This window comes from Anabrus simplex, chromosome 1 (genome assembly GCF_040414725.1).
Source record: "Anabrus simplex isolate iqAnaSimp1 chromosome 1, ASM4041472v1, whole genome shotgun sequence".
NCBI classification, from domain to species: domain Eukaryota; kingdom Metazoa; phylum Arthropoda; class Insecta; order Orthoptera; family Tettigoniidae; genus Anabrus; species Anabrus simplex.
Window position 1 is genome coordinate 1,520,162,255 of NC_090265.1, and position 12,273 is coordinate 1,520,174,527.

General features: G+C 38.7%; 1 protein-coding gene across 1 annotated transcript in view; it reads right to left on the bottom strand.

The window, feature by feature from the left end:
• The window catches only part of ndl (serine protease nudel), a 437,329-nt gene that overhangs the window by 209,605 nt on the left and 215,451 nt on the right, over positions 1-12,273 (bottom strand). The window contains exons 10-11 of the mRNA XM_067138020.2: positions 8,728-8,872; positions 4,029-4,159 (exon numbers count right to left, since the gene is read on the bottom strand). Coding sequence (XP_066994121.2) covers positions 4,029-4,159; positions 8,728-8,872 — 276 coding nt within the window. The remainder of the gene's footprint in view (positions 1-4,028; positions 4,160-8,727; positions 8,873-12,273) is intronic.

The following is a 12,273-nucleotide window of genomic DNA, read 5'->3' on the forward strand; positions in this document are numbered from 1 at the left end:
GCTGCACGTAGCAGTGGGCATTTAACGTGCCTTGAATACGCACTAGAGGTGACGTGGAATCATACGCAATAGCGCCCCAAACCATGATGCCGCATTGTCTGGCGGTAGGGCGCTCCACTGTTACTGCCGGATTTGACCTTTCTTCAGGCTGACGCCACACTCATCTGCGGTGACTATCACTGACAGAACAGAAGCGTGACTCATCGGAGAACACGACGTTCCGCCATTCCCTCATCCAAGTCGCTCTAGCCCGGCACCATGCCAGGCGTGCACGTCTATGCTGTGGAGTCAATGGTAGTCTTCTGAGCGCACGCCGGGAGTGCAGGCCTCCTTCAACCAATCGACGGGAAATTGTTCTGGTCGATATTGGAACAGCCAGGGTGTCTTGCACATGCTGAAGAATGGCGGTTGACGTGGCGTGTGGGGCTGCCACCGCTTGGCGGCGGATGCGCCGATCCTCGCGTGCTGACGTCACTCGGGCTGCGCCTGGACCCCTCGCACGTGCCACATGTCCCTGCGCCAACCATCTTCGCCACAGGCGCTGCACCGTGGACACATCCCTATGGGTATCGGCTGCGATTTGACGAAGCGACCAACCTGCCCTTCTCAGCCCGATCACCATACCCCTCGTAAAGTCGTCTGTCTGCTGGAAATGCCTCCGTTGATGGCGGCCTGGCATTCTTAGCTATACACGTGTCCTGTGGCACACGACAACACGTCCTACAATGACTGTCGGCTGAGAAATCACGGTACGAAGTGGGCCATTCGCCAACGCCGTGTCCCATTTATCGTTCGCTATGTGCGCAGCACAGCGGCGCATTTCACATCATGAGCATACCTCAGTGACGTCAGTCTACCCTGCAATTGGCATAAAGTTCTGACCACTCCTTCTTGGTGTTGCATTTGCTCTGTCAGTCAGTGTATATATAAGCATGAATGCCAATCAAATAAGATATATACCCTATTAAAGCCAGACAGTACTGAGCACGGTGGCTGCAAGTGTTAACGCATTATGGCTATGAAGCAAAGCTCTGCATTTGGGAGACGAGTGGGTTTGAACCCTACCATCAGTTATCTTGAGAATGGTTTTCTGTGGTTTCCCATTGGACCGCGCCCCTACCCTGCTACCGTTACACATCAACACAGTACTCGGCAAATACGCGCAGATACTTACCTCGCTTACCTCTCTTCGTAAATTGCCGTGGATAGACTGGAACGAGCTAAAACAGCTCGGAGCTGGATCCGTGCGTAGACAAAGGGTGTGTGAAAGGACACATAGAGCCACATCTCTCACCACGAGTTCTTAATAACTAATGATGACAGAAGGAAAGAAAAAAAAAACATTTATGTCTGCATACATTTTCATCCTTGTACATAGTGTTTTGTTATTTTAAATTCTTTATATCATTGCACCTAGATTAAGTTTAGTTATAAGTTTTTGGGGAATAAGTGCACGCACTTAAATTTATGTGGCATCCATTGGTAAAATGAGCCCTCCTGGCTGATCACCAGGAAAGGTCTCATTTTCCGGGGTGTGTAGGGAAGGTGTGCCGAACCAAGCCTGCCTTGGTGGTGCACTTCCTTTATTCCTACTTCTCCTTGACTGACGTTGTCGCCATTAGCGATAATATTACCCGAATGTGACGTGAAACTTATAGTTTCTCATTGAAGATGGCGCTCTAGCCATCTGTGTTTATACACAGTCTCTTTGACAGAGTCTGTCTCTCGCTCTCCGTGTGTTAAGTTGGTCTGCTCGCGATGCCAACAATGGTCGGATCGAACGTGATAAGCAGACTGGAATTTAATATGTGCTTCTTGATCTGCGAATTGCTATTATCATGGATTTATTTGTTTCAAGGCTCGGTTCTCTGCTTGAAGTTATTATATTGATTGAGATATATTTCAGACTCCTGATTGCTGCTCCCAGGTATTCATTCATTTTATGTCATTTACATGCCAGTTACAAATACTGTTCTGTGTGATTGTATTTCGGTAGTCTTTTATCACCTGTCTTTGCAGGCTCTTAATTACTTCATTTTATGTGTGTGTTTTAATTTTTTCTTTCTTTGTGTGCACACGCGTGGGAACGGAGAGTGGTATTTACCTATCTGTTTGTTTGGGCCTGTGTGTGTTTGTGGGTTTTGAGACCATGCATTTTTGTTTACTCATCATTTGAAATCATGGCTGAGCATTGGTGTATTGTGTGATTTGACGCTACGGGGTTTAATCCATGTTTGTCCACGTGAGGCAATTTGGATGCCCCATGTAGCGGGTCGAAGAATGTTGTGATTGCTACGATTATATATGGATCAGCCTTGCCTATATTTTGCGGCGGTCCAGCATCGCATGTTGTTTTAGAACCTGGTGGTTATTTCATCTCTGATTATCTTGTTCTTTTCTGCAATCTCTTTTAACAGATACATACCTTCATGCCTTCAAAATGCTGTGGGCCCTCATAGATGAGATGTTCGAACCATGCTCGTGAGCCCATGATATCCTTCGCTATCCTGTGCAATAGTATACGTCGCGTGCCTTTACACTCCGGCCTGATCTGGGTCGATTTTATATTGGGTCTCTCTTCTTGTTCATACGTGTGTGTGTGTGCGTGCGTGCCTGTGCTGTCTGCTTGTGTACGGTCTATAGTACTCTCCATATCTCGTAATTTTAATTTTTCTTTATTTCATTTTATTTTTCGTTTTAGTTGGCTGGTTTGGGCCTTGTGTAGTATGCTATTTTATATTTCTTAGCCGTTATTTGGTCCATTGTCGGCGATTAGTTTTGTTTTTGTAACTCTGGCAACATCTTCTTCTCCTTCTCTTATGCTCCTTTTTGGGAGGCTGTGCTTTGCTTTGTTGGAACGCGCTAGCATCGTATGGACGCTCGCTGGGAGCGCGGATGCAAACTGTTGATGTGTGCGCGGCCCGTTTTACCGCGACTGTATCATTCCCTCGATAATGTGTTTCACGTCACATTATTTTTCTCAAACTAATTTGTAAGTTCTATGTTGTCATACGTAAGTGTATAGTGGGATCGTGTGTGCTGGCGGCCTGTTACACGAATCTTACTATGTCATTGGACGGGATACTACTTGATGTTTCAATTTTCTACAGTTATGTAAGTAACTTTTAATGCAGCCTCACATTTCTGTTTTCATTCTTATATTATGTGTGTTTATAATAAACCCCAGTTTCCTTGATCCATTCTTTTATTCATGGGGGTTACGGGTTCATGCCTTTCTGTCCTTTCGCTTCCCTTTGTCTACGCACGGATCCAGCTCCGAGCTGTTTTAGCTCATTCCAGTCCATCCACGGCAATTTACGAAGTGAAGTAAGCGAGGTAAGTATCTGCGCGTGTTTGTCGTGTACTGTATTGATGTGTAACGGTAGCAGGGTAGGGGCGCGGTGCACCATTTTCAGTTCCAGACAAATGCCGCGACAGTTCCTATTCACAGACCACAGCCGTTTCCTTCCACCTCTTTACCCAATTTCATTTACCGCCATTAATTTCATCTTCATTACCTTCTCAGCTGAGGTTAGCATCAGAAAGGGCATCTGGCTGTAAAAATGCCATATTACTTCATCTCAACTCACATCAGGAAACAAGACTAAGAGATAGACATATATATATTGAAGTCAGTTAGTCTGTAAATATTTCTAATAAATAACCACTAATTTTAATAGAGACAAAAGCTGTGTAAAAGGAATCAAAATATGCAATTAAAGAAAACCATTCAGGTGACTCAAATTTCATTTTGATCATACACTGTAATAGTTAAATACCTAAATTCCTCAGGTGGTGAAATATGAATGATTAAATAAATATTGAACTGAGTGGCTGAATACTCTCTTAATCAAATTTAAATAAGTTTCCAAATAATTAAAAAACTATAAAATTGTTCATGGAATTCTAATTAAAAAAAGACTGACATCACTATCAGAGTTACAAGCGTTCAGTTTTTTCTGTTACTCACCTCATGTGCAACAGCTTCATCATCATAACACAACCATAGACTGACATCTAATTCTTACCTGTATTTGTAGCTATCCAATTGAGGAACAGGCTCACCCGAGTGTATACACCTGGTTCTTCAGGTCGTGCACATCCCTCCCCATGGCTCACTACACCAGCAACATACCACTTGTTCTTATCATGAGGATTCCTTTAAAATGGAAATTATAAATATCTTTATATATATATTTTGTTACAGTGTGCTGTCTGGAAATGAGAGAAGAAATTTACATAGCAACTCCATTCAAATTTTTAATTAATCATAATGTAAAGTTCTAATAACTATTTAAGTCATGAATAATGTTATAAAGAATGCAAGAATAATGTCTTAGTATTTATATGAGAGAGAGAGTGAGAGCAGGAGAGGTTTCAGCAGTACAGCAGGGTAAAATTTATCCATAATGAGAATTAATGATTACTGAAAATTTTAATCGATTTCTGATTTTTAAACAATGATAATGTATATTTAATTTCTTTTCCAATTACAATTAATTTTAAGAGACATTGGAGAACAAACATATTTTTTAACACACCAATAATTTTAATAATATTAGTCTCTCACATTGAAGAACTAATAAATTTCAATCAATTTCATCAGGAATCAATTCATCAACATCAAGCATGCCCATCATATCATCACTGATAATCCATAGGTATTCATAGGTATTCCAAATGCCTCATGGTCACTGATTATGGGTTCCAGAAACCAATTCTAGAACTACAAGTTCTACTGCAATGCTGGCATATCAAAACTGCCAAAGCTCTTTGTTGTTTTAGAACCTGGTGGTTATTTCATCTCTGATTATCTTGTTCTTTTCTGCAATCTCTTTTAACAGATACATACCTTCATGCCTTCAAAATGCTGTGGGCCCTCATAGATGAGATGTCATCAGATCTTCCCAGTTGTTGATGTCAACATACTAGTATTGCTTTTGCTGTCCTCCCTGATTTGAGGATGCATCACTTACCGGTACATTGGAAGGCATGTGTTAGGCATGTGGACTTTGTGGCCAGTCTCTGAAGTTCATGTTAGATAAGCCTTGACTCAATGCTCATTTTATTGTCCTCTTCCAAAATACAGTACTGATGTTTGTTCAACATTTTAATCAAAGTATTCTTCCAAGAAATTGCTGGTTGTATATTTCCAGGCATCTTAAATGTCTTTTGTAAGTAGTCCATGTTTCATATCCATAAGAAAGTGTTGCTATTGATACAGCAGTGCCCACATGTAGCTTGGTCTGGACATTGAGGACAAGTTGTCGAAGACTCTCTTGACTAGCTCATCTGAGGCAATACTGTATTTCAGCATCTACACTAGCATTTGTTGAGAGGTGGCTGCCAAGGTAAGAGAAGAGTTTGATATTGTTCAGGATTTCACCAGTGACTGTGATGGAGAATATCAAGTGCTAGCTTACTATGTTATGTTGTCAGATATTTTTGAAAGAAAATGTAACCTACCTCATTGTCAACAATGTCCCCATTGCTCTTATTTACCTCGCTGACAAGATCGTAGATTACACCAGTCTCATACTAAGTTTGTAATTAATTGTCATGTAATCACAAAAATAACCAAATCATGTTCACTTCAAAAGAGCAATCAAATTTGTAAATGTTCTTCTTCACATGGCCTGTAAATTCTACATGGAGTTTTGTCAGCTGAATAGAACATTTCAATATTTGATTTTGATGAAATTTGGTTATGATGAAAGAAGTAATACTTATTTGATATCCTTTAGATATGCACTGTGAGTAAAACATACTATATAATAACCTGGTGTATGACACTAAATTTTCTTATAGCAATGACTCTTCACTTCTCCTTGGTCAATGAAAAACATCCCACAATAAAAGATAAAGAATGTAACTAGACATTCACAGTCATCCTAGAACATTAGGATTCATCTCGAATTGCAGTACTATGGACATGCCTCCTGAAATTGTGTAAAAACCAACGCATGTACCATTTTCAACACCCGTTCTCGCTGGAACATGTTCACATTCTTGCAGTCCCAAAAGTTTGTTAAAATATTATAATTTCTCTCTGACCAATGGCTATGTGAATATGTGGGACAACATCTGGTCTGATGGACTATACCAGGCATCTACTATTTCCTTTTTCTGAAAATCTCCAATTGGTTGTAGCATTTATCAATAAGTTTTATTGTTGCCCCACAGTGACCTAACAGAATCAGCTTTATACAAACTTTGTTATCTTCAAATGTGACAGCTGGTCGATGTGTGGATACGCTGATATCTGAAAGTAAATGTCTAACATGGAGAGGCCAGACCCTGCGTCCAACTGATTTCAACGCTCTTCCATGTACCTGCTGGGGGACACTCAACAGTAACTCGTGTATAAGGGTTTAGGTCAATTCACTTTCGTTATCAAAAAAAAAAAAAAAAAAAAAAAAAAAAAAAAAAACTGATGTCAAATGTCATGACACAGGATCCGCTTCGGACCAAATGGAGGTGATAAATTCCAACGAACTTTCACGTACCTGCTGGGGGACACTCAACAGTAACTCATGTATAAGGGTTTAGGTCAATACACTTTCATTTAAAAAAAAAAAAAAAAAAAAAAAAAACTGATGTCATATGTCATGACACAGGATCCGCTTCGGACCAAGTGGAGGTGATAGAACACTAAAAGGCAAACAAATTTTACTTAAAACTGTCAGGTCCACAACGTAATAATTTCTGAAAAACTGATGAATCTAACACCATTTCGGTTGTCTGCATGTCAATTTTGGCATTCTTTTTAATCTACCAGATGGCAGAGAAACTAAAATTATTGTAGACTTTTAATTAATTTGGTTGGGTAAACACTGAACATATTACCTGAGATCTTGTACTAGCTTATAGTTTTGTGTGATTGTTGATATTGTGATTATAGCTCTAGAACTTCCAGTTTTGTGTGGTGTCTAAACAACTGGAACATGACTTTTCATTTCACTTAGTGGTATTCAAACCACAGCCATTTTAGTGGGAAGCTAGTAACAAAGTAATTTGGCTATCATATCTCTTTACCAATTAGAGCTCTTTTATATGACATATGAAAGAATTGGCCATAACTTTCTCAATGGCTTTCTGAGCAATTTATTTTTGACATTTTCCCATGCCTCAGCTACCCAATAAATCATGACTTTGATAGTGACCTGTTTGACATCAACAATTGTTTTAGAGGTGTCTGTGTTCAATTAAGGATCTTCTATAAGCATCTCTCCGAAAGCAACTTTCATATTTTATAGCACTTGTTGGGCCATTGGTTGCAACAATGGCATAACGTTCAGAGGCGGAAAAATTACTCTTATATCTCAATTGACCAATTTCACCTGTTGAGGGGTGTGCTGGGTGCTGGTGTATTATTCATAATAAGTAATGCCCTGGTTGTTGTTAGATCATTTTCTTTGTTAAACCTTTTTTCTGAGGGCACAAACTGGTTATAAAACCTTTCTTTGAACAATGCATTAGTAATTCATGATTTTTTATTCTGTTCCTGTAGAAGACAGGGAAAGTGTTCTTATTGATGTTTTAATGCTCTTGAATTTTTTTATCTTCCAATAAAAATAAGTGGTAACATATGATTTTCTGCTACATTACTGCATGTCAAAATTGTGACACATTTCTTGCTCATTTTGGAAGTACTGTACTAGCTTCATTTTTAACAGTGAGACTGTTAACGTCTTGTCTGGCTCCATGGCTAAATGGTTCAATTCCCAGCAGGGTCGGGAATTGTAATCGTCATTGGTTAATTTCTCTGGTATGGGGGCTGGGTGTATGTGTCGTCTTCATTTTCTTTTCATCCTCATTATGATGCACAGGTCGCCTACAGGCGGCAAATCAAAAGACCTGCACCTGGCGAACTGAACATGTCCTCAGACACTCCCGGCACTAAAAGCCATACGCCATTTCATTTGTTAACGTCTTAAAATTTAATCTAGTTTCATTGCATTTGTAAACTTCCTGGGGTGAATGATTTTGCAATGAAACCACATCTGCCAATTCAGTTATGTACTCTTGTTCTGGTGGGTAATCTGCTGATATTGATTCTCTGGTGATAGATAACTGTGATATCCCATACCTCCTTTTCTATCAGCCCAGCCAGCCATTACACGCAGTAAATTTGGAATCATTATTCATCAGCTTACTGAGCTGGAGTTCTTTCTCTTGGATTACAGGACCACTCAGTGGAACACTGCCATACAGAAACAGCTTCATTAACTTTGTCAAAGTCTGAAATGTTTGATGTATGGTGCTTATTGTTACCTTCTCGGCCACAAAACTGTTCTATCTTGACTATTTTTCTTCTTGCTTTTTTTTTACACCAAATTTAGCTGTTATGTTTATTCTACTTTTGCCTTTATTGCATTTTTAAAGCTCATGTTTATCTTTTAATGAACAAGCTTTGTAGACTTTCAAACTTCATGTATATACTGATCATGAATTAGCCCTGTTAATCCAAAATTTTTGCCAATCTGAACAGACATCGCTCCCAATTAGTTTGGAAAGTAAAGATCCTCTTTAAAAGTCAAACAAAATGACTTGTTATTATCTTGATAAATTGATATAAAATGATGTTCACGATTTCATAATCAGGAGGGTATTTTTAACAACAATGACAACAACAACAACTCAGTAGGTGCCAAAATTAGTTTATAATATCTGTGTGTCATCATTTTGAAAATATTCATGAAATGGTCAAATGATATTCAACAATACCTGCACAACAAAGGTCCACCACTGTCTCCTTGACAAGCATCACGTCCACCTTCCTGTACTCCTGCACAAAGTTCAGCTCCTTCCTCATCCTCCCTGTGCTTGCAATGTGGCAATACAGGCACTTCTACTTCTCGCATGTGATCAGCTACAGATGTAGTAAGAATATAGTTGCAGGAATTAGAAACATGTATTGTTTCAAAGAATAAACACAGAGGTAGTGGAGGTTCATGACACAAACTGGAAGAAGAAGAAGAAGAAGAAGGAGAAGAAGAAGAAGAAGAAGAAGAAGAAGAAGAAGAAGAAGAAGAAGAAGAAGAAGAAGAAGAAGAAGAAGAAATTCTGACATTCTGAATCTTTCAAACACACTTATGAGAGAATATTAAAAATTGACAAATTATTTGTCCCAATCAGGGTTGTGCCATTTTAATTTTAAGTTTTATATCTACAATATAAAATAACTTGTCCTGACTGACTGATTCATCATCGCCGAGCAGAAACTACTGGACGTAAAGAAATGAAATTTTGGGGATACATTCATATTAAGATGTAGGTGCTCGCTAAGAGAGGATTTTTTGGATATTCTGTCGCTAACAGGGTGAAAAGGGGGTGGGGGTTATTCTAAAATGAGTGTATCTATATCTCAAAACTTTAAAGGTGTACAGATGTAAAAATTGGTATTTTGAATCTTATTTAAAAATAAGGAAACACGTATTTTTTGTTTTCAGAAAATCCCAATAGGAGGGGTGAAAAAGGGTGAAAAAAAGGGTTGAATGCCTTTAATCAGGATACCGCTACTTCTATCTCAGAAACTGAAGATATTACAGACCTGAAAATTGGTACTTTTGATCTCTTTTAAAAATAAAGAAACACGTATTTTTTTATTTTTGGTAAATCCAATTAATGGGAGGGTGAAAAGGGGGTGAATTTTTAAAATGAGTGTATCTATATCTCAAAACTTTGAAAGTTTACAGATGTAAAAATTGGTATTTAGAATCTTTATTAAAAATAAAGAAACACATATTTTTTTTGTTTTCGGAAAATCCCAATAGGAGGGGTAATAATAATAATTTCGTGTGGCTATTTCTAGCCGAGTGCAGCCCTTGTAAGGCAGACCCTCCGATGAGGGTGGGCGGCATCTGCCATGTGTAGGTAACTGCGTGTTATTGTGGTGGAGGATAGTGTTATGTGTGGTGTGTGAGTTGCAGGGATGTTGGGGACAGCACAAACACCCAGCCCCCGGGCCACTGGAATTAACCAATGAAGGTTAAAATCCCCGACCCGACCGGGAATCGAACTCGGGACCCTCTGAACCGAAGGCCAGTACGCTGACCATTCAGCCAACGAGTCGGACAATAGGAGGGGTGAAAATGGGTGAAAAAAAAAGGTTGAATGTCTTTAATGAGGATACTTATATCTCAGAAACTGAAGATATTACAGACCTGAAAATCAGTGCTTGGGACCTCCTTTAAAAATAAAGAAACAAGTATTTTTGGTTTTTTGGAAAATCCAATTAATGGGGGGTGGGGGTGAAAAAGGGGTGAATTTTTAAAATGAGTGTACCTATATCTCAAAATTTTGAAAGTTTATAGATGTAAAAATTGGTATTTAGAATCTCCTTTAAAAATAAAGAAACACATACTTTTTTGTTTTTGGAAAATCCCAATAGGAAGGGTAGAAAAGGGTAAAAAAGGGGTTGAATGTCTTTAATTAGGATACTTATATCTCAGAAACTGAAGATATAATGGACCTGAAAATTGGTATTTGGCATCTCCTTTAAAAATAAAGAAACACAAATTTTTGTTTTTGCAAAATCAAATTAATGGGGGGGGGGGGGGGAAGGGAGGTGAATTTTTTATATGAGTGTATATACAGTATATCTCAAAACTTTTAAAGTGTACAGATGTAGAAATTGGTATTTACAATCCCCTTTAAAAATAAAGGAACACATATTTTTTTGTTTTCGGAAAATCCCAATAGCAGGGGTGAAAAAGTGGTTGATTGCCTTAAATGAGGATATATATATCTCAGAGACAGAGGATATTACAGACCTGAAAACTGGTGAGTGTATTCTTCATCTGCGTCCCCCATCCACAGGGGGTAAAAATAAAGAAAAATATATTTTTTGTTTTTGGAAAATCCACTTAGGTGGGGGAGAACTTGTTAATTGGACCAAGCTATTTAAGATTCTGATGGTGATCATAATCAGATACCGAGAAAGGATGATTATCAACAATCTGTACAAAATTCACTCTGCAGTGATAAAGAGTCGAGGGCGATAAAAATGAAGCAGCAATTCAAAAAGGAGTGAGACTAGGCTGCAGTTTGTCCCCTCTAATTTTCAGTGTTTATATAGAATAGGCAGTAAAGGAAATCATATAGGAATTTGGAAAGGGATTCACATTCCAAGAGGAGGAAATCAAAACTCTGAGATTTGCCGATGATACTGTTATTTTATTGAATCCACAGGATCTGGAGAAATCGCTGAATGTTATGGACACACTCTTGGAGGAGGATTGCAAGATGAAAAAAGAAAAAAAGGAATGGAGTGCAGTCTGACAAAGTCAGGTGATGCAGGAAATATTAGATTAGAAAATAAAGCCTTAAAGGAAGGAGATAAATATTGTTACTTGGGTAGTAGAGTAAGTAATGATGGCAGAAGTAAGGAGGATGTAAAACATAGATTAGCACAAGCAAGGAAGGCGTTTCTTAAGAAAACAAATTTACACATGTCAAGTAGTGATATAGGAATTGGAAAGATCTTTTTCAAGACTTTCATCTGAAGTATAGATAGCATTGTATAGAAGTGAAATATGGATAATAACTAGCTCAGAAAGGAAGAAAATAGCAGATTTTGAAATGTGGTGTTACACAAGAATGCTGAAGGTGAAATGGATAAGAATCACAAGTGAGGAGATACTGAATCAGATGCTGAGAGAACAACACTTTGGCTAAGATTGACTAGAATTTTTTTGCTAGTTGCTTTACGTTGCACCGACACAGATAGGTCTTATGGTGACGATGGGACGGGAAAGGCCTAGGAATTGGAAGGAAGCGGCCGTGGCCTTAATTAAGGTACAGCCCCAGCATTTGCCTGGTGTGAAAATGGGAAACCACGGAAAACCATCTTCAGGGATTGACTAGAAGAAAAGACAGAATGATAGGACACATCTTAAGACACCCAGGAGTTGTTCAGTTAGTTTTGAGGTACTAAGAATGCTAGGGGTAGACCAAAGCATGTATATAACAAACAGAATAGAGTAGATGTAAGATGTAGCAGTTATATAAAAATGAAGAGGTTAACACAGGATCAGGTGGCATGGAGAGCTACATCAAACCAGTCTATGAACTGATGACCCAAATAACAGCACCAATGAGTTTCCTGTCCATGCGATTGCTCTTTTGCCACATAGAGATTGTTAAATAGGGAAAGTTTAATTATACTTCATCTGCAGTCCTGACAATGTCCAACAACATTTCAGATATGATTAACAAGCACCACGAGAGCATTTAATTTTATTACTTTGACTGATGTTGAAACAGCATCTA